This window comes from Chlorocebus sabaeus, chromosome 18 (genome assembly GCF_047675955.1).
Source record: "Chlorocebus sabaeus isolate Y175 chromosome 18, mChlSab1.0.hap1, whole genome shotgun sequence".
Lineage (NCBI taxonomy): Eukaryota > Metazoa > Chordata > Mammalia > Primates > Cercopithecidae > Chlorocebus > Chlorocebus sabaeus.
Genome location: NC_132921.1, coordinates 3,381,420 through 3,404,171, shown reverse-complemented (window position 1 = coordinate 3,404,171; position 22,752 = coordinate 3,381,420). Strand labels below are relative to the sequence as shown.

The following is a 22,752-nucleotide window of genomic DNA, read 5'->3' as shown; positions in this document are numbered from 1 at the left end:
TATAATTTAAAAAAACCAGTCCTACTTAATTCCCCAGAACGTATTCTCCTGTGCCTCCATGTGTTTCTGTATTGAACTGTGTCCTCTAATGCAGATGTGGTAGAAGGGCAACAGGTCCAATATACAGAGAAAGATCTTTGCTCAAAAGACAGTAACAGAGAAAAAGGATGTACCTTTTTCTGAATGTGTAGCTTGGCCCTGCCAATACTCTTATCTCTTTAGTTTCTCTCCCACTGTGGAACAGGCAGAATGATACTTTCTATCTCACAGGGTCACTGTGGACATTAAATGATCTCATGGCCCTTTTGGGCCATGTAAGGCTCATGTAAGGCTCATGACAGTGTCTGGTGCTCAGCTAGCATGGAGCCAATGCCACGTGTCACTATTATGTTTTTACTGTCATTCATCTTCTGATCGTTTTCCATAGTCAGGCCTTTGGAAAGGTGAACATAAAATCTTCTTAAGTAAAAACCAGGTTTTAATGTGAGCATCATTGCAATATGTTTAAGGAGAGAGAGAGAGAGAGAGACAGGGAGACAGAGACAGGGAGAGAGACTGATTTCTAACTACACCTGCGTCCTGGTTCCCTTACCTAAAGGAGCAAACTCAGAATGCAAAATGGAACTGCCATGATCTCTGCAGATGCCTTTCTTCAAAGCTGAGTTCTGCTCTCCCTGCGATCAGAAAGACGAATCATCAGAACAGCAAATCTGTTCCAACATGTCCTGAGAGCTGGAGAAACCCAGACCAGACGAATGCTTATTTCTACGCATTCGACAGCAAAATTAGTCACCCTGACTTTATGAGGAAACTGAATGTGTTCCAAGGATTTCATGCATACAAGTGCTAATAGATGCCAATCACCACGATCAATTAGGGACCATTCCTCATTTTCAAGAGTCTGAACAGGATATTCTCTACAAATCCACATTCCGGAGAAATGTTGTTTTTTTGAGGCCACAGATCTTCTCTAGTCTTGTAGTTGGTAATAAAATCAAGTTAGAATATGGTTACACAAAAATGCAAGTCATAAGAATAGTCTGAAAAACCTCTCTATGGAGCGTTCAACTCATTCTCACAGGTCACACGACAACTAAGTTATCCAGGAATAATGCAGATGAGATGGGTTTCTCTGAGTTATTCATGAAACAATACTTCTATTTTAAGCGCTAAGGGAATTATGACTTCAAAGAAAAATCAATCTCCTAGTCTTTAGAGTTTAATGCACATTATTACATGCTCAAGGACAAACCATAAAAAACCGGTTTTCTTTCAAATGTTGAGGAGTTGGCAAAAAAGGCAGGAGCTATAATGTTCCTAAACAGAACAACTAAATATGTTGTATTCCAACAATGACAGGAAAAGAGTATCTTAAGAATGACTCGTCAAAAGGAAGCAGTATATGCTCCTGTAATGTTCTCCAGATACCACGTCATATTTCACTTTGAAACGCATTGCAATAAACCTCTTTTTAAAAAGACTAAAATTGCCACAAAGAAGAATAGGCGGTCCACCAAATGTTACATTCAATCTGTTTTATTTGAAAAGTATAAAAATAAATGGTTCATCAATCCCCACAGCCCCTTTTTAATACAATAGAAAAAAAAAACACACAACAACGAAGACACATGCTTTTGGATGCTAGGCACAGGCAGACCCTTGCCACTGCAAACGGAGAGAGGAAGGGACTCCTGAACCATCCAGGAGGCGAAATAACCCTGCCCCTTAGGGAAAAACCACCGCGGAGACCAGCGGGAGGAACGCATGCCCTTCGCACCCACCCGGCGTGGCCAGGGTCTCCCCGGCCCCAGAACAAGGCCAACATTTATGGTGACCTTACTTTTAAAAGAAAATGAGACATTTGTATTCCCCACTCCCATTTTTAGTTTTTTTCTGCTTTGGCCACCCGCGGCGGGTGGTGCCGCAGCCTGGCTCTGAGCAGGGTCCTGCAGAGCTCGCCAGCCCTAGACCCCATCCCAGCTGGGAGGCCCCGGTGGCGCCAAAGCGCAGGGGCCTCCCTCCCGCGCCGGGTGGCGCTTCTTTCCGGGCAGGCAGAATCCATCTGGCTTCTGCAAAGCAGTCGGGCAGCGCTGTGGGGTGAGGCCGGCGTGGGAATCTAGGGGAGGCTGGAGGCAAACACAGCAGGAGGAGAGGAGGGGAGGGGAGGCGAGCCGGGAGGCCTGGGGAGGGGAGCCGGGGCGCCGCCCGAAGGCGTGGGGCGGGGAGCGCAGGGCGTCTGCGGGCGCCCCGGGCAGCTCCTCCCAGGCCGGGTTCCCCCTTCCAGGCAGGCGCTGGGTCGGGGCCTTCTCCTCCCAGGGTCGCCCTGGGGACGAGTCCCGGGGCAGCCAGGAGCATCCCACGCATGGGGGCCAGGATCCCCGCTTTCCACCTGTGCGCTCCTGCTGCCTGGGCGGCTACCGCCGGCACCCCGCGGGGCAGGGGACAGGGGCAGGGTCTCCGGGGACTTCCACCGCCTGTGTCCACGCAGCGCCTGGAGGGGAGCGGGAGGAGCAGGCAGGTTCCTACCCTCGGAGTCCAGGCGAGGAACGGCATTGGCGAGGGAGCCCAGGCCCTCCAGGCCACACCTGTGGGTCTCCTGAGGCTGGGTTCTCACCCACAGCCGGGACCCTGGCCACGCATGGCCACCTGGCCTCCGGGATGCCTCTTCGAGGGCTGGGGCCTCAGTAACCAAATACTGTAGCCTGGGTACTTTATAAACCACAGAAAACCCTTCCTCTCGGTTCTGCAGGCTGGGAAGAGGTGGCTCTGGTGAGGGTCCCGGGCGTCCCTTAAGGACAGTGCCTTCCAGCTGCGTCCACATCCAGCAGAAGGGGTGAGGGAGCCCCCAGCCCCTTTAATGAGGGCAGGACCCATCCATGAAGGAGGGGCCTGCGGACTTAACCGCACCCCCAAGACCCACCTCTTAACACTATCACATTGGGTGCTAGGTACCAATGTATGAATGCTGGGGCCATCAACCTTCAGGGCACACCGGATGCTCAGTTTTTAATGTTCTCACAGGCCCATAACCTTCTTACATAAAAAAAAAAAAAAAAACTGGGAAACATTATTCTGGTATGACGCATGCATATGATAATAACCACATGCAGATTAAAATGTTCTAGAGATATTGTAAATCATTAGCATTGGTTAAAGTTGCCATTATTAGAGATTAAACAGTTTTTTTGTGCTTTTTTGTTTTATTTCTCTAAAACAAACTATGGTTTTTATAATAATACAAAAGATCAGTGGGATAAAAAAAGTTTTTTGAATAAAAATTTACAAATCCACCTTTTATATTCAAATCAGCAATGATGCCTGCAGTGGGTTGTGTCCCTTTTCCCCCAAAAAATAATATGCCCAAGTCCTAGCCCCTAGCACCTTGAAGCTGGCCTTATTTGGAAACAGAGTCTTTGCAGATTTAATGAAGTTAAGGATCTCCAGATGAGATCAGTCTGCATGGGCTACAAGGCCTAAAATCAAGGCCTGAGTCTATGTGTGGACACCCCCCTGCTCCGGTGGACAAGGCCCCAGCCACCCACCCTCCTTGTCACAGGGCGGGGCACAGTGGTGCTCACCCTGCATCACAGGCCTTGGTTCCCTGACAGCTGGTGGAATTACTCACGTAGCCCGTCACATCCTCCCACGGGACACGGGGCACCTGCCTTTTTCATACTATAAAGGACACAGAGGGCATTGCCTTCTCTGAACTACACAGCCCTCCCTCCACAGCCCCTGGGTGTTCATTCCATTCCTAGGTGTGACCCCTGTGTGGCCCTGCCTGGCAGGCCCTGTCTTCCTCCCTCGGGCTGTGAGTAGAGTGACTCACACCTCACCTGGCCAGTGTCAGGTGTCAAGTGCACGGCCATCTCCATGGCCCTAGGGCAGGAATTCCTCCCTTACTAGACCAGGTTATCCAGGTACGCTCTGATCCAATGACTGGTGTCCTAAGAAGAGAAAACAGAGCTACACAAAGAAGAGAAGAGGCAGGGAGAAGGCAGGGCAGAAACTGGAGAGACGAAGGGACACAGCCTCAAGGCATGAAATGGTGGCAGGAGGCTCCAGAAGCCCTGAGGGGCCGCAGGGGTTCTTCCACAGAGCCTCCGTCCCAGGCAGGGGAACATGACCCTGCCCACACCTTGATGTCAGACTTCTGGCCTCCAGGTCCCTAAGAAATTCCTGTTGTTTTAGGCATTCAGCGTGTGGCAGTTCGTGAGAGCAGCCACTCTTGGAGGCTACAGTACTTTTCAGGCCAGAGGGTCCCATCCTGCCATGATTTTTAGGAATATTTTCTTCTTGGTCTGACAGCAAAAATACAGCGTAGGGAGTCTGGCTGGTGCATCTGCCTGAAATATCTGCAGGAGGTGATGAGAAGGCAGTTCAGGCCCTTGTCTCTTCCTGCCCTAATTCCTAGGCATGCATTCCTAAACCCAAACCTCACACCACCTAGAATGGCATCTTCATCTGGGTCCCTGGCTGTGACACGATATTCAGATACTCACAGATCAGACAGTACTGCTGGCACACCTCCAAGCCTTGGTTGGATTTGCTGAACTGTGACCTGCAGCTTCTCAGGTGCAGGTGAAGGCAGTGGCCTTCTATGCGGCGTGGCCTTGCTCTCCCTGGTCAGCAGTCACATGGAGGCCCACCTGTCAGAGGGGCCTTGACCTTAAATGAAGGTGTAAACTGGCCTCAGTGAGAGTCCTGGGGCCACGTAGTAATGTCTAGCCCCCGATGCCTGAGGTTGAGACAAACGTGCTTTCCTCCTTTCAAAACAAAGTCGCAACTCTAGCAAGCATGAAATTAAATGTTACTAAATTAAAACCAGAGACATCTCTGTACCCTCTCATCCTCCCGTTTGCCTCAGCGGGCAACGTGCTATTCATTCACACTCGCATGTCCATACCACACAACACTGTTTGGATCCATCCTTTCACCAGCTACCACTCTGAGTCTCAGCTCCTCTTTACAGCAAAACTCAAAACAGACTTCCATACACACCAGTCCAATCTCCTCCTGCCATTTCCTCACCAACCAACACTGATTGAGTTTTCACCACCGAGGTGGCTCTGTCCCCGCAGCTGTGACTTCCAGGTGTGCCCGCAAAGCCAGTCCTCAGTCTCCATCTCTCTTAGACTCCCGGGTGTCTGATGGCCCCGTGCTGTCTCCTTGGTGGGACGTTTCCTAACACCTCACTCTGGACACGATGCACTTGTCCATCCTCCTGGCTCACAGGCACCCCTTCTCAGCCTCACCTTCCTGACCCTGGGATGGTGAAGCCCAGGCTCAGCGTGGACTCTCCTCTCTGAACCCATGCCCTCTAGCACTGTGTCTGCTGTGCTCCCCCTGCCTATCTGCAGGACGACTGGGGAGTCGCAACTTAAATGACTCTGCCCTTGTTCCCCTGGGAGGAGAAAAGAAGGGGCGACCTCACACAGGACCAGGACTGGGCAGGACGAAAGGGAGGAAGAGCCCCCGTGCTGGCACGGAGGTGGTGGGGGAGGCGGCGGTGCACCTGGAGTCCAGGTCTGCTGTGAGAGGGCAGAGAGGGAGCCTGGGCTGTGCTCACAGGACATTCCTCAAACTGATTCCTAAAAGAGGTAAATTCCTACCACGCATTTGAAAACAACATGCAAGCTAGCCCTTTACATGAACATTTCTAGACACTGGTATTTTGTTAGGTGCCTCAACGCAATTATGAGATCATACAGTGAGGCCGCACACAGCTAACAAATCTACATTGCGCTTATCCTAAATCACTGTGGATAATTAGTATAATTACCAAATTGCCTGACTTACAGCTTGTTTTTGGTTATATATGAATTGTGCTCAAGCATAATTTAGGACGCATTCAATAAATTATTTAATTTAATATTTAATAAATTCTTTAGTAGCAATGACTCTGTTTTCCAAGTATCAAAGGCTGCAGAAATGTAATATTGAATTTATAATTCTATGAGGATTACATTTTAAAATATGATAATTAGATTAATGCAGGCATCAAACTGCAGTGAAGAGAATGACAGGCAGGAACCCCCATATCCCTATACATATATACACACCACACACATGCACACATGCATGAACACACATGTATATACCCCCACACATCCCCATGCATGAAAACACACCACATACACACATATACACACCATATACATCCCATACATGTATACATGCCACACATACACAACACACATCCTCATATATGTATACACACCACAGACACACACACACACCTATACACATATATATACCACATACCCGCACACCCATACATACATGTACACACGTGCACACCCACACACCACATATGCACAGTTACAAACACAGAGATATACTTTTTCACAAACATATTCCATCATATAAAAAGTCTCACTTCCAAATTTAAACTTTTAAAACCAGATTGCCGAAGATAGGGAACATCATTCTGAAGGTTGGATTTTTCAGGTTTCATCTTACTTAAAGCATTTTAAGTGCACTTTATTGAATATAAAAAAGTTATTTCCTAATAGTGAAAGCAAGCACAGATTTTAGATGAAAGGACATGCTTTCCACTTCCAGAGTCTAAAATAAACCTGTCTGCACAGCTGCAATTACACGGCGGCAATTACACGTTTCTGAAATGACCTGGCACAGTGCTCGGCGCCTCACCTACGCCCAGGGCCGCGGCCAGCGCTGAGCCGCCTGGTGACTAGAAACAAACTCCCCGGCAGGCCGCACCCTCCCTCGGTCCCTCGCGGGGGCATCCGCAGGAGGGCGCAGAACGCGCTCCCCACCCGAAAACGCAGCCCTGCCACTCTTCCAGGAGGGAGCGTCGTCATGGCAACGCAGGCCGGGACGTTGGCAATAACTGATGAACAGAATTCGTCCAGGCCGCACTCAGCGCCGCCCTCTCCAGATTCAAATGGACACACGCAAACCAGACCCAAACTCGAGAATTCCACCATAACTCCAGCACCATTCCACCTTAAAAACCCTGTTGAATGAAATCAGCCCTGCTCTGCAGGTTTTGTGTCGTCTTGGATACAGGCTGAGATCCTCCCTTCCCTGGCCTCCCAGCTGCCAGATCTCACCAAGCCACCTAGAGTCACAGACGCAGGGATGCAATTGAGGAACATGATCAGTGAAGGAAGAAATAAGGAAGGGGGAGCTTTCGGAGTCCAGCTAAAAACAAGCGGACAAACCAGCCAGACACCTGGGAGAAGCAGGCTCCTCATTTCACGAAATCGGCCGTTTCCTTCAGCAGCTCCCCTGACCCCCGGTACAGTCTGTGACAGTGACGAGAGGCACGCCTGCTGGCCTGCTCAGTGTGGAACACACCGGCCCCGCGTGCATATTCCACTGTTTCCGACTTCACACAAAGAAATGTTGTGTTTCTGTCACTTATATGCAGCAACCAGCGCTCAATGCTGTGCTCCCAAAAACTGTTTACAGTTGGCCGCTTGCAAACTGGGTCATAGTTGCTGACGAAAATGGTGCTGGGAAGCTAACTCCCAGGCCAAGAATGCCCGTGCTGTGAGCAAAAGAACAGAGCCCACGTCCCCACTGCCTGAGTGCCCGCCCTGGGTTGTCTGAGCAGACGCTGGATCATGTTCCTGGAGCCCTGTGGGACCCTCAGCCAGACCCGGGGTCGAGGCTGGGCCGGCTCTCCGGGAGCATCAGGGAATTGGTTGGAGAGAGGTTCATACGAGGGTCCCAGGTACCACCTCGAGAGGGATGACCAGAGCTGGGTCTGGGAGCCGCAGCAGATGGAAGCCAGCATGAGGAGAGAGCCACAGGCTTGGCGTGTTCACAAAGTGCACGGTGTGGAGGCCCTGCAGGTTTACATTGCCCTGAGGCACCACTTCACGATCACCCCCACATTATTTTTAATACAGGTTGTGGAGAGGCTGCCCTTGTTTGCTAATTATGCCTTATGTCTTTAATCACTGCATTTCAACTTAACAAAGGTATTTTAACAAAGGTCACCAGTTTATCAGATGAAGCAAGATGCCCACTTCCATACCTCCAAAACCAGAAAGGCCTTCAGATGTGCTTTCCAGCAGGCATGGATGAGGGACTTCCTCTGTGAATCTCCTCCAGAAGCAAAACGTTACTGACTCAAAACATTTGGGAGGCTGCTATCAAGTGTAAACCTCGTAAGATTGTTCTCTAACATCACTAAGAAATTCTGCATCTCGAACACAACATTCACAAGAAATTCCCATGGGCGGGCACTGCAACTGCTTCACGGGCCGCGCAGGACACCCTGCCCAGCAGCTGGCAAGCATGCTTACACTTTAGGGGAGGCTGATGGCTCCCAAATGCAAACACAGTTTCATAAAACCACACCAGTACCATGCCTTACGCTCATTCTCAGGTCAGACATGGCTCCATTTGGGGTTTTCTTCCTGTAACCAGGTTATCAACTATTCACGGGTTTTTAAAGGGTCTCTTTTGTTTTTCTTTTTGAGATGGAGTCTCGCTCTGTCACCCAGGCTGGAGTGCAGTGGCGCGATCTCGGCTCACCGCAACCTCCGCCTCCTGGGTTCAAGCGATTCTCCTGCCTCAGCCTCCGGAGTAGCTGGGATTACAGGTGTTCACCACCACACACGGCTAATTTTGTATTTTTAATAGAGACAGGGTTTCACCATGTTGGCCAGGCTGGTCTTGAACTCCTGACCTCGTGATCTGCCCGCCTTGGCCTCCCAAAGTGCTGGGATTACAGGCGTGAGCCACTGCGCCCGGCCTAAAGGTTCTCTTTAAAAGGATGCCTTTTCTGTATTATTTTATTCCTCTCTTTAGGACCTCACCGAAGTTTTATAGAAGCACTAAACAAGTCATCAGGGTCGGCTTTCTGGGGTGTGTCACATCCAGAGACAGTCCACACAAAGTTCTGTTGCTCGTAAGTGCAGGTTCCCCGACTCTGCAGGAGGCACAGCTTAACGGGGGCACTTTACTGGGGGTGCCATGTTAAATGACGACGGTAGGACTCTCCCACGTTGAGGTGAGCGCTGGACAGCTTACTTTTACATTTGTGCTGTGGTTTACAGCACATCAGCACTGTCCTTTTCAATTTGGGGCATTCATAAGTGTGACTGTATTTTTCAGAGAACTTTACCTCTGAACTCAAAATTAACTTTTGTACGATTTTGGGAAACACCCCAATTTTTCTCATCGACAAACAGAGCTAATACCTGTCTTGTAGGGCAATGGGAGACTAAGGGGTTGCCACAGCCAGCACGCAGGAGAGCTCTGCTTTCCCGGGGGGAGTCGCTTGCAACTGTGGCCATTTCCATCTAAATTGCTTAAAAATATATGACATTAAAAACACAGTTGTTCAGTTATACGGGTCTCGTTTCATGTGCTGTGGCCACATGTGTCTAGAGGCTAACGTGTAACCCGGCAGCACATCTCCATTATTACAGAACATCCTGCTGGAAGGTGGCACAGTGGGGTGTCTGGATAGTAAGTTACTAACAAATGTGAGCTGTTACCACGTCGTGTGGCCATTTTAATGCACTGTCTACCTACTAAGAGATCGCCTCATATTCTGCGATTGAGTTCAAGCGTTTTCTAGAGGTTTGTCGTGTGTGAGGTGTGTGTGAAAGAGCTCTAAACTCTGCCGAAGATAAGGTACAATAAAAAGCCTGTTGGCACCCACACAATCTAAGGATTTTCCAGGCATCGCTCAGTGCTTGCATGTGTCCAAGCGTCAGGCGAGATCGGTGTCTTCAGCCCCTACTTTTCAGTTCCCTAAGCTTTTAAACATATATTAAATGACTAATTTAAGAATTACATGAGTTCTCAAAAAATCTGCTCATGTGACTTACCTATAAAATAGAAATTTTACACGAATAGGTCTGTCAATTGCCAGCACACTGGAGTCAGATCAGAAAGGAAAAACTTCCCAGGGAATTGAGCGCTCAATGGCATGACAGCCATGTCACAGCAATCCAGGCGTGGGTTTGGATGACCGGAAGGAAGTGACTTTCTGAGTGATCGGGCTTTCCTTTCTGTGAAACAGGTATGGTGACAGGGGTCGGTTTCAACACATAATTGCAAGAGGAAGTGTAAGAGAGGGACAGGCAGCATGTTGGATTTGGAGGTTTGACTTGGAGGTTTGACGTGTCTGGGCTTCAGTCCCACCTCTGCTGTTCTCCAGGGAGGATGGATGGCTTTTCCTGCCCCCTTCACATTTATGTCCTCAGATGTCACCCAGTCTTGTGGCGTCTGGACCTGCCTCTGGGCAGGAGCATGTCTGGAGATGTTGCGTACACACCCCTGGGCAGTCAGGATTCATTCCTTTACCAAACAGTCCCTCAACATCAGCACCCGCTGTGTGCATGGACCACTTGGGCCTGAGGACACCTCCATCAGCAAAAAGAAAGTTTACGCTCCTGGACTTAATTTTACTGTGGAGAGAGATGATTGCATAAAGCAGCTGTGAGCTAGTGATGGCTTAAAATATAATTATTTTTCATTTCTGAGGATGATATGACAAGAACAGAACTCACTGAAGATGTTAAATACCCTGACAAGCTCTTGCACGTAAGATAAAATGTTGCAGGATTTATGATTCCATAAAGGAATGGCCGTGAGAAAATAACTCCTAGTTGGAAAAAGTCAGTGACATTTCACAGCTGGGTTGTCAGTAGTTTTAAAGGAAAAGCATTTTTCCCGTCAAAGTGAAAGATTCTATTTACATGTTGATGGAAAGAGCTGAATTGCTTCAATGCCTTTGTGTATATTTGTAAACTAAATGTCTCATTTCTCAGAATGTCATTTTAATAGTATCTGGAGAGTGTCATTAAGAAAGAGTTGGGTTTTAATGACAATTAAATATGGAGCAGATTCTGCAGGGGGTGTGATTACCCCTGGAGAGGTACAGAGTGTGCGCCTCATTCCTCCTGTCTGCACTTAGATTTGATGTGCAGCTTAAATAAAAAAAAAATCTGTTTAATTTGGAACACCAAACAGACGAATAAGTTACTCTCCACTGTAAAATTCAGATACGATTTTGCAGGCCCTTAGATCTTATTTTTAAGTGTGGTATCTTTTTTCTTAAGCTGATTAAATAGAAAAATCCAGAAATATTGCTAGGCATCTTTGTAGAACCTTTTTGAGCCAGATATTATGACCAGGGAAAGCCCAGAGGCCAGCTTTTCTCAGCCCACCCACAGACGAAAAGCAGGTTTTCAGAGTTATTATTGCTTGTTAGGTTTTGGAAGGTTGTAGGAGCTCCCCACTTGATTTCACCCATTTTGGGCAAATGTAAGAGTGTGTGAAGATAAACTACAGGTTGTGTTTTTATTTTTCAAGGTTCCTGGTTTACTGTTTCTAATTAGCAAGCCTTGTGAGTTTCATACGAGAAAAAGAAATAATAAGGTCTTTAGCCCTCTCTTCTTGAAGTTCATTCCCCTGTAAACTGAGACAGTGTTCAAAAAACAAAGTGAAAGAATTCAAATATTGACAAATAACTCAAGGCCACCACAAACCCCACTCCTTTGGGTTGGTGGGAAGTAGGGGAGCAGGGAGCACCTGGGAAGGGTACAGGGTCCCCAGAGACCAGGCCTGTTCTGGAGCCTTCCACAGACACTCCCCAAACTGGGCAACATGAGTGAGCCCCACTGTGGGCCAACTCGGGGCAGGGGCTCCCCAACCCTGATCCTTTGGATAATCGTTAGGTGAATTCCCAAAGGTCACAGCTCACAGATGCTGGGACCCCAGCTCTCCACCCTGTGAAGATGGGGTCTGCAGGGGCTGGGCAGAGGGGAGCCCTGTGGCAGCTCTTCCTGTTGTGGACAACTTTCCGCTTCTGGGACCCATCTCTCTTCTTGGCTCTCCTGATTGTCTCCCTCCCTCTCAGCTATTAGTCACCCGGAAGGATCCCATCTCCTCTGTGTAACAAAAGATGCCACTGACATTCTTTTCCGCAGGACGTTGCTGCTCTGGGTGATGTCCTAGGGGACAAGGGAGCTTAGAGCTTCCAGGATTCAAGAGGAAAGCAGCTACCCTCGGGAGCCAGAATCTCAGCCAGGGCCATCTGCAGAGCCAGACGTCTTCTACACAGCCTGAGACGATTCCAACCTGTGTTAATAAATTGCAGCCTCACCCAGCGGGCATCCTCTCAGAGACGGCGATCTCAATGGGATGTGTAAGGAGCTGCCAGCCACTCACACAGTGATGCAGATTCATCACAGAGGGTGGCTGTCTCCCAGCAATCGCTCTGTGAGTTACATTTGGGTGGGTGTGCAGAGCCAGGTGTTCTGGAAGGCAGAGCTCTTCTTGGGGTAAAGCTGGACTGGGTGGAGCCGGTGTTGGGGGACAACCAGACCCTACAGCCTTGGCGATACTGAGTGGGAGAGGTTTGCAGCAGGTGCCCCAAATCAAGTCTTTTTTTTAAAAAAAATACAGTATGTAAATATTTGCTTATGCTTGTCTCAACCCTGGGAAATGGGGAAGGACACCCCGTCTCTCCCTCTGATACAAGCCCTCCCTGTAGTTTCTCTTGCCGGCCTGTGGGCTCCACAGCCCCAGGGAGCCCTGCTTCTGTCCGGAGCTCTTCACACTCATCATTGCTCTGAATGTGCTTTCGTAATTTTGTTGGTCTCCTGATTAGACTGTGAGCTATTCTGAGGACAGACACAGGGACTTACACTTTTTTTTTTTTTTTTTAAATAATACCAGTAAGAAGAAAATTAGTAACACCAAACACATAGCACTTACTATGTACAAGGGGGTGTTCTAAGAGCACAACACATGTGGACTCACTCACTTTATATAATGTTATCATCGTTTCATGTTATCATCGTAAGTAAACACACAGAGAGAAAGTAACTTGCCCAAGATCACCTAACTAGCTGGTGGTGAAGCCGGAATTTTCAATCACAAAGTTTATTGCAGTGTCCTATGCAGAATAGGCATTCAATAAGAAGTATTTTTAATATGTGTGTGTGGGAACGGATGAATGCAGGAATGAACAAACAAACATTCCTAAACAACTAATTTTCACCTGCACTTGGAAAGAGCACGATCGATCCACTCAGGAATTAAAAACAGGCTGTCTGTTGTCAGCGAAAATTCGTGGCAAGACGACTTGATAAATGCCATGACACCTGCAGGGCTCAGCCACAGCTCTTGGCTCAGAACCTGTGCTAAGGTGCTAAGGTCCCAGGTCTGAGCCTTTACGTTGCCGTAAGGGCTTAGGAGGGCTTTGAGGCACCACCAAGGCAGGCAGAGTTGGACGGGGGTGTGGATGCACCTCGGGAAACATCACTCTCATTGGCCCTAAGCGGCCTCTGAGTCTGGGCAGATTTAAACGGGCCGTTCCTGGTTCCTCCTCTGCACTGCATTTTTATCCCTGGCAGCCCTTACAACTGCATTTATTAGCCTGGCCCACTACCCCCTCCCCCTCTTCCTCCCCACCCCCGCCTCCTTCTCTTCCTCCTCCCCCTCTTCCTTCCCACTCCTCCTCTTCCTTCTCCTTCTCTCCTCCTTCTTCCCCCTCCCTCTTCTCCTCTTCTTTCCCATCCTCTCCATTTTCCCCTGCATCCTTCTCCCCTCCTCCTCATCTTTATCAATCCCAACTCATTTCATACAAGGGGAGGGGGAGTGTGTGAAAAACTGGACCTGTAAGTATCTCTCAGAGAAAAATATTGGTAATTTTCAATTTTTTCTGACTCCTTTAGAAAGTACTTATTTATCAAGCAATGGGTACCGTGCACAAAGGGGATGGTGAACTGCATGATGTACACTATACAGGGGGTCTCAGCATGTTCTGCCTGGCTATAGATGGCAGGGTGTGTGGGCACGGCCAGGGTTGGAGCTGTGCTGCTCAGACCTATGGTCCCAGCCACGTGTGGCCACCCAGCACCTGAGACGTAGCCAGGCCACACTGAACCATGAGTTAAAATATATCCCTGAGTGTGAGGACTTCGTGGGAGAAGAATTGTAAACCATTTCATGAACAATTTTTATATGGATTCTCTGCTTACATGACATTTGGGGTTTCTTAGGCTAAAGAAAAGACATGACATTAAAATGATTTCATCTGCCTTTCCTCATTTCCTGTGGCCACTAGAAGACTGACACTCCCATGCAGGGATTGCTTCTGCCCGGCTGTGCCACCTGGGGCTGCAGGCCTGGTCTGCCCGGCTGTGCCACCTGGGGCTGCAGGCCTGGTCTGCCCGGCTGCACCACCTGGGGCTCCCAGCCTAGCTTTGCTCTCTGGCTTCCCCACCATTTGCTACCTGGCCTCAGGCCTCAGGCCTCAGGCAGGCCGGGCCCAGCTCTGAGACTTAGTCCCTGGGAGAATGAAGATGACCCTTTGAGGGTCCTAAGCATGGGGAGGGTTGCGCAAAGCCACGAGTCAGCAGGTGGGAGATGAGCACTCTGCAGATGCCTGCCTGCCCTGGGAGGAGCCACCAGCGGGGGCCTGTGGCAGGAGGCAGGAAGAAGGAACCTTGCACAGGAAGCGTCCAACCCGAGACTGCAGAAGAGAAACCAGGTCTGCTGTCTCCTGAGGACAGGGCAGAGACTGCAGGTGGCTGCTGGTGTGGAGTCCCTTCCACGGGAGGTGTCAGACGTGGTGGCAAATGCCAGTCCCAGGGCTTTCCTTCTCTACTGTCTCTAATTGTGCAGCCTCTGCTGGGGTTTATCAAGTAACACATGTGATAAGCTTAACTGTGCTCCTCCTGAATCTCTACGTGGATGTCCTAACTCTCGCTGCCTCACAATGTGACTGCATGTGGAGACGGTGCCTTTAAAGAGCCATGACATTCAAATGAGGTCCCACTGGAGTACGGTGGCCCTGATCCAACATGATGGTGTCCTTCTAAGCAGAGAATAGGACACAGACACACACCGGCCACTGGAGGATGCAGACAGAAGATGCTGTCAAGCATGCTGACAAGCCAAGGAGAGGCTGCAGAGGAAACTAACCCTTGGCACCTTGCTGTCGGATTTCCAGTCTTCTGGACTGTGACAGAAGAAATGTCGGTCATTTAAGCCATTCAGTCTGTGCCATTTTGTTATGGCAGCCCAAGAACTCATACAACGTACAATGTAGACAATGCCTGCAAAATCCCTGGCTCACAGGAGGCAGTAATACAGTGTTAGCACTGGTCTAGATAGAATTTGATGTGTGTGTGTGTGTGTGTGTGTGTGTGTGTGTGTGTGTTGTGTGTGTTTTGTTTTTTTTGTGTTTTTTTTGACACAGGGTATCACTTGGTTGCCCAGGCTGGAGTGCAGTGGTGTGATCATGGCTCACTGTAGCCTCGACCTCTCCAGGTTCAGGTGATCCTCCCACCTCAGCCTGCCCAGTAGCTGGGACTGTAGGTGCACACCACCACACCCGACTAATTTTTTGATTTTTTTGTAGAGATGGGGGGTCTCACTTTGTTGTCCAGGCTGGTTTTGAACTCCTGGGCTCAGGCAGTCTGCCTGCTTCAGCCTCCCGCACTGCTGGCATTCCAGGCATGGGCCACCGCACCTGGCCTCGTGGTGTTTTCAACACGTAGTGAATCACCCCCAGGAGGCTCATCGATCACCAGAAAACCCCACAGAGCAAGCCCACAGGTCATCAGATCCACAGCATTTAGAGAAAGCCCAGGGAGAAAAGCCACAAGCAGCCTGGCTAGGCACATGGGCACTGTTCTGAGCGCTTCTGACCCTCCCAAAGGTAACTGCCCAGCCCCTTTGATTCCCAATGCCAAAAAGGAGTGAATTCCTCAAAAAGGAGTGAATTCCTCCAGCAGCCAGTGAAGCCAAGTGTCTATGTCCTAAGGCCCAAGGACTGCCAGGCAGGCAGAGACTACCCGAGACAGGGTGTCCCTCTGTGGGTGAGTCTTGCCCCCTGCTCCCCTCCTGGCATTGAGGCACGTCCCTGGGTTCTCCAGGGCAGCTGGTACCCTTTCCTTCTTGGGTTCCACCAAGTTCTGTAGTAAGACGGAGAACCAAATACCAAATGGGCAGAGTGATAAAAAGCTGGTAAATTAGTGAGGCAGAACCATTTGGAAACCAAATTTCCCTGCAACTTAAAAAAAAACATAAGGAGTCAAAGGCAGAACAGGAGTTTCTTCGTTTCTGAGAAGCAGAGCTGTGCGCTGAACCTGAGCCTGCCTGGAGGGAGTTACACTCCATCCACACGAGTGAATCACGCGTCAGGAGGGCAGGCTGCCCGCTCCTCTGATGGGCGGAGTGTTTCTCCCCGAATCTGACATCTCCTGTTCTGACCCCCGACTGGCCCAGGAAGGCGGCTCAACCACTGGTTACCAGGCACTTGTGCCCCACATGATTGGACTAACACTGCAACTCCAGAAAAGTGTCTTTTTCTTCACCCATCAGAGAAATTCCACAGTTAACCTTTTAGTTAGCTTCTCTTCCTCTGACATCCTGCTGTGGCTTATTCGGGACGAGAGAGAAGCAAATTTCAAAGCCCTGAGTCACTGAGGGCAAAACTTGCAAAGGAGACTGAAAGCTCCTGCAGGCAACGGACGAGGCCTCCCCACCACCTCCCCAGCAGCCAACGGCACCCAAAGCCTGCTCAGGAAACTGAGCTTTTATGTGAAAAAGAAGTTAGGAAGTAGGTATGATTCATTTACTCTTTCGAACATCTGTGAGCCAGTTATGTGCTGGGGATGCTCCAGGCTTAGAGATGGAGGCATCAGAGAGAGGAAAGTTGTCGGAGGGGAAGAAGTCGGATGATTAGCAAATCACTAGGGTGTGTATCAGAGCACTCGGCCGCAGGCTCTATGAAGGCAGAGGAAAGAGGCATCGGGTGTGGGTGGGGAGGGGTGGAGAAGGTGGCAGCAGGGCGGGGAGGAGGTGGCCCTGAGCAGCCGGGGCTGGGCAGTGGGGCGGCTCCGCAGAGGCTGTGTGTGGGATGGACGGGCAGACCCTGCTGCAGCTGCCCTCCCTGCTGACAGATCAGTAACCAGCACCTGAAACTGACAGAAGCTTTCCTTGACTCTCTCCTAAGGGGGAAAATGACTCCCAGAATCACAGACAGAAATCCACAGAGTGGTAGGCGACACGGCTGGAGCTCACGTCACGTTTTCTTTTGTGGTTCAAGTTTAAATGCTCTACTAAGCTATGCAGCATCACAGGGCATGTTCTTGGAAGGGCATGAAATACTTCCCATCAAGTTTAAAGAAAAAAAAAAAAGCTCTTCTTAAAACCACCTACAGGAATCAGAGTTTTAAATTTTCCAAGTTTTGAGGTTTTTAAATGATCAGAACTTTAAACATGTGATTTCAGAAAACAAAGGCCTAAGTATGGGCTTTGCTATGGCTCAACAATCTTACTCTGATAGCATTAAACAAATTAAAAACATATGTGGGTGTTTTACAGTGTCAAACAACAGGAAAGAAACTGTACACCACAGAGAGGTTTTTTGAAACTGGAGTTGCAAATCAGTCATTCTAAGACTTAAAATACCACCAGTGTTAACAGCCTAGAGATCTCTGAGCAGAGCTGTTTTTTCCACTTTCACTTTTAGCTGAAACTTAATCCTCCTGGTGCAGATACTGTATCCAAGCCATGTTCTTAATAAATTAGTAACTTAATACATTTATGGTCGTTACTAATTATAACACTGACATTATCTGTGATACAGTTTAAGTACAGGCTGACTAACATAATGAGTCAACTCCCCCATTCGACATTGACTAGAACCATTTACATATTTATAAAGCCAGTCTTTCTAAATCCTTAGGTAAGAAACTAAATACTGTTTATCACTTAATTAAGATAAAATATACACAGGAACAGTATATAGTCACCTATTCACCTTCCATGGATGATCTGAAAGCAAATCATGGAAAAATACTCATGTGGCTGACACAGAAATTGAGTTAAAGTACAAATCAGAAAAGGCCACATTTCTTCCAAGTTTATTATGACTATTAAATAAAAATGCACTACAGACCACAGTGAAGAGGTCTGGAGACTGAAATTCAATTCCGTTCAATTCCGCGGATATTTCTAAAGCATTCCGGGTGTAAGTCGGGGATTCCCCTGACCCTAACCCTAGCCCATCTTCCCCTGATCCTAACCCGAGCCCATCTTCAGCAGCTGGACATTCCAGTGCACCACATCTGCCGCAAGTTGGAGCACACATAATTTGATGAATTAAAGTACCAATGAAATGGAATAATTTCCCTTGAGGGAAAATATATATATTTAAAAAATAAAAAACGTTGAAAAATCAAAAGTATTTTTGCATCAGAGCAAAGGACTTTTATAACCTCTTCCCTCTCAGAGAACCTGCTGATACTTCTGGGACCGATCACACCATGTGGACCAAGAGCAAGGACCGCCCCATACAAATTAGTGTGGGTCCACAGTTCTGTGCACACTGGCAGGCTTACTCCTCACAATCTGAAATGATTCTCCAGCACAGAGAGAGGAGTAGGCCGAGAGACAGGCAGCTAGGACCCCTGGGCATTTGTGGTCCTTGTCAACATCACTGGATCATCTGTCCTGAGCGTCTCAGTGGGACAAGGGTCCAGAACCCTGATTCAGGGCACCACAGGGGACCCAAAGGCAATGTAGAGAACCCGAATCGGACAGAGGAAGCCGATGCCTTCAAATTAGGCGGACAGTGGCCGAATGCTGCACTAGAAATACAAAGAAGATGAATTCTTACTAGCCAGAAGGATTCGCATGATGTTTAATTTGCAGTTTCCTGTTTGTTTAACTGTATTTTCCAAATGTTCCCTGATAAGGGTGAGGAAAGAGCTGTAGAGGAGCCGCCACTGGAAAGGCCAGTGATAGTGAGACTGAAGAAGGGCTGGAGCCAGAGGCTGAGGACCTTGGACTTTAGTCTGTGCTAAGGGCTTCCTGGAAGTTCTAGAGGCAGGAGGGTGAATATGCAATCAAAAGAGGAAAATCCTGGCAGCCAAAGTACAAGACACATGGGAGCAGGAGGAACCTGGAACCTTGGCTCTAGAGCCTGGAGAGCTTTGAAAAATGCCCACGGCTGCATTGGGATCTGAGGAGGGCAGAGACCCTGGCAGGTCTGAAAAGTCTCTGGGAGATTCCAGTACGCATTCAGGCCAGAGCATGACCCCAAAGCAAGGACAACTGGTGAGGAGCCAAGTAGCCACACGCCGGAGAAAGGAGGGTATCGATTTAGGAGAGGTCCAAAGAAACAGCTCAAGTATTTCCCGTCCTTTCGCCAGACCTCTGGGATTCAGTGTGAGTTCTTCCAGAACCAGACCAGAGTGAAAAGTCAGAGGCAAACTCCGTGGTGGGTGAGAAGAAAGGAGTGGGACCTTAGTAGATGGAATTAGGTTTTTGAACTAAAAGAAAATCTGATGTGTTTCACCGTTCATGAATTGGTGTAAATTGTCATGCTCTTTCAAGCCGGTAGCTAATTAGAGAGAATGCAGTTTGGAAATACCTTTATCTAAAAAATAAAAATGTTAAAAAAAATCAAACGTATTTTTGCACGAGAGCAAAGGAATTTACAATCTGTTTCCTCTCTGAGAGCCTCTTGATACTTCAAGGACCAATCACAGAACGTGGACCAAGAGGAAGGGCTGCGTCATCTTCCTCTCCTCCTCGTTTCCCTCTTTCTCTTTCTCCTTCTCTGTGTCTCTTTTTTCCTCCCTTTCTTTCTTCTTCCTAACTCCTTCCCTTCCTTCATTCCTCTATTTCTTTGCAAGGTCAGGACCTACCTATTGCCATGCAATCTTCCTGAATAAATTAATAATAATTAATCGTAGTAACAAGGGCCAGGCTTCCACCCAGCTGTCAGGGAAGAGTGTAGCAGCAAGAGCCCAAGCCCGTAGCCTCTGACACACCAAGGGGATTTATGTTTAATAAGAAAACGACATGCGCATTTGTAGGATCAGCTCCTATCTTACCGTACTGGCCTTCTCGGTGTTTAATTCTCGTTTGCCTGCGTGGTTTCCCATCCTGAATGGATCGGCTCTTCAGAGGCTAAAAGAGAAGGGAAAGAAAGTGTTAGCCTTAAGTCTAGTGCTCTTAGAGTTTTCGATATTGTTTTTCCATCAGAAAGACACTCCTGTGAGATATATATATATATATATATATATATAAATATATAAAAAGCCCATTTTTGCGAAGAGGAAACCAAGGCCCTGAAAATAGAAGAGACACATCCAAGTCATCTTATTAACAAATGCTATCTTTTGATCCCATGCAAAGAGCTAGAAAACAGAACCGCACCAACATCCAAATTCTGTTCGGTAACACACTTCAACCCGTCTCAAGAAATCCTATAGATCTGTGTATACGTACAGAAATATCTGTCTATTCACCCATCATCCATCTGTCCATCCATACATATGTACACATACAGAGAATTACATCCCACACTCAGGTGTATTGTAATGAGATGAGCTGAGATGTCAGAAAGGTGCTGACATTCTTCTAAAACGAAAAGGTAGTAAGAAGCTATTCATGCTCACTGCTTTAAAGAAACCATGTGAGCACAGAAAGAGCCAACATCAGACCAAGGACAGCTTAACCGACAAGTGTCCAAAGAATCTGCAGAATTTGTAGGGAAGATAAAGTTGGATTTAAAAAGCATGTTACTCCTCATTTTTATTTTCTAACCCAAACCTTAGCAGCACATTTATGATTTTTCCCCAAGATGTGCAAAGAATAGAAGAATTGAGCCACACCCATTCCAAGCAAATTGTTCCTTCCAGCCTTCCTGCGGGACGTAGCCTGGCCTTGGGGTCCCCCAGCTGAGGGCCACTGGCTGCAGGTGACCAGAGTCTTTAAGGACAACGACATGTTTTCCATGATGGATGTACTCTTTTGCAAAAAGGTGTGAGTACCCATTCTCCTGTAGAAAACCAGGAACAGCTTTCCTTGAGAGGGAACAAGATGAACCGTCTTCTGAACGTGGGGCGAGGGGACTCTCCAAAATAGTAGAGATGCCCGAACACAATGCAAATTGTGTTCCTCAAAAGTCTCTCTTTAGAAAAGAGAATTGCCCGACAGCCAAGCTTTTCCATCTCCCGCGTTCCCGGGTCCCTTTTTGGTGGCTCAGGAGGACTGGTTGAGGACACTTTTCTGCAGGCGGGCAACCTCATCACCCCACAGCCGCTGGAAGGATTACAGAGAAGAGAAGCAAACGCCTACAGCACAGTCGCCATCCCGGAGTCCGCCTCCCTCACTGTGTGGGAGACGACTAGCAGCCGACCGCAGAGGGAAAACCCCACCCACCTTCATGATGTGTGATGGAAACTGGGGCCCGCCATAAGACTTCCAGTGAGGCACTCGCGCAGGGAGATTTAAAACATGTGTACTTGAAGCAACTTAGGTCAAAGTGCCCACAGATGATGCTCGGGGAAATCAAAGATGCAGTTCTAGTGATGATATGAACACAACCCACCTGCAAGAATCAGGTGCATTCCCCATGCTTTGTGGCATGAGAGTGAAAAATATAATACTTTGATATGTATGATTTTTAAAAACGCAAGGCTACCTTTGCGGAGGATTTCGGTGTCCAGTGCGATTCTGCCTTCCCAATTTATTTCAATTGGACAACCAAAAGAACCTTGAAGGGGCAATCTTCTCATTGGGAAATAAGGGCTTGTTGCAGGTGTGGTGCCTTACTGGATAAGAGTGGGTTAACCAAGGGAAAGGCCAAATTCACCGTGTTCTTTTTTTAAGAAAGAATGGGTGTGTTCCTCGTGAGATGTTGCTTTGATCCCTGGGTACACAGGGGCTGTCATTCCCGTTCTAATTCTGGCTCTCTAATTCCATGTGGTGTTGTTTTAACTAAATATTAAGAGCTTGCAGGATGGACACACGTTATAGAATAAAAACACGTCAAATATCTCTCAATCCATCTTCCTATTTAAGAAATGAGAAGCAGTCTGGCCAGGCGCAGTGGCTCAAGCCTGTAATCCCAGCACTTTGGGAGGCCGAGACGGGCGGATCACGAGGTCAGGAGATCGAGACCATCCTGGCTAACACGGTGAAACCCCGTCTCTACTTAAAAAAATATATATATACAAAAAAATTAGCCGAGTGAGGTGGCAGGCACCTGTAGTCCCAGCCACTCGAGAGGCTGAGGCAGGAGAATAGCGTAAACCCGGGAGGCGGAACCTGCAGTGAGCTGAGGTCCGGCGACTGCACTCCAGCCTGGGCGACAGAGTGAGACTCCATCTCAAAAAAAAAAAAAAAAAAAAAAAAAGAAATGAGAAGTGGTCTATTCAAAGCGAAACACAGGCAAAAATAGGTAACTGCCCTTAGTTAAGGCTGACAACTTGGACCTTGGGGAGCATTTTGCCTGTCCAGACATAAGAGCCTCCTATCACCGGCTGTGTTCTCCAAGTGCCTGTTCCTGGCCCAGGCATCATCTCACCTCTGCCTCCTCGGAGCCCTCACCTGCCCAGTCCCCTTCCTGTTCCCTGGCTCCATCCACCTGTCACCCTCCTCCTCCCATCTCCTCACGCTGGGACTAGGCAAACCCACATGCAACACTCACTCCTCCAGAAAACAGAGCTCCAAGGACTTGTCCCAAATCAGAATCACATGGGACAGGTAAATCTTTTGGGACTTGCTGGTAGACAAAGAGAGCTATTTTTGGGCTAAGGGCTCTTGAACGTAGCTGAAATCTGCTCACAAGGTGCTGAACTGCTCCTCGGAGAGGGGCCGTGTTTCTTCCAAGTCAGTTTGTTCTGATCGAATGTTATCATGCTTCATAGCACAACTCTAGATTACGCTTGGGATGACTGATCTTAATCATGATTTAGAAAACTCAAGAATACTGGACACAGAATC

General features: G+C 48.3%; 1 protein-coding gene across 4 annotated transcripts in view; it reads right to left on the bottom strand.

Moving 5' to 3' along the window:
- The window catches only part of MBP (myelin basic protein), a 154,522-nt gene that overhangs the window by 109,553 nt on the left and 22,217 nt on the right, over positions 1–22,752 (bottom strand). For all 4 annotated transcript variants that reach the window (XM_008013744.3, XM_008013743.3, XM_008013745.3 and 1 more), the window contains exon 2: positions 19,854–19,929. In XM_008013744.3, coding sequence (XP_008011935.1) covers positions 19,854–19,904 — 51 coding nt within the window. In that variant the 5' untranslated portion in view covers positions 19,905–19,929. The remainder of the gene's footprint in view (positions 1–19,853; positions 19,930–22,752) is intronic.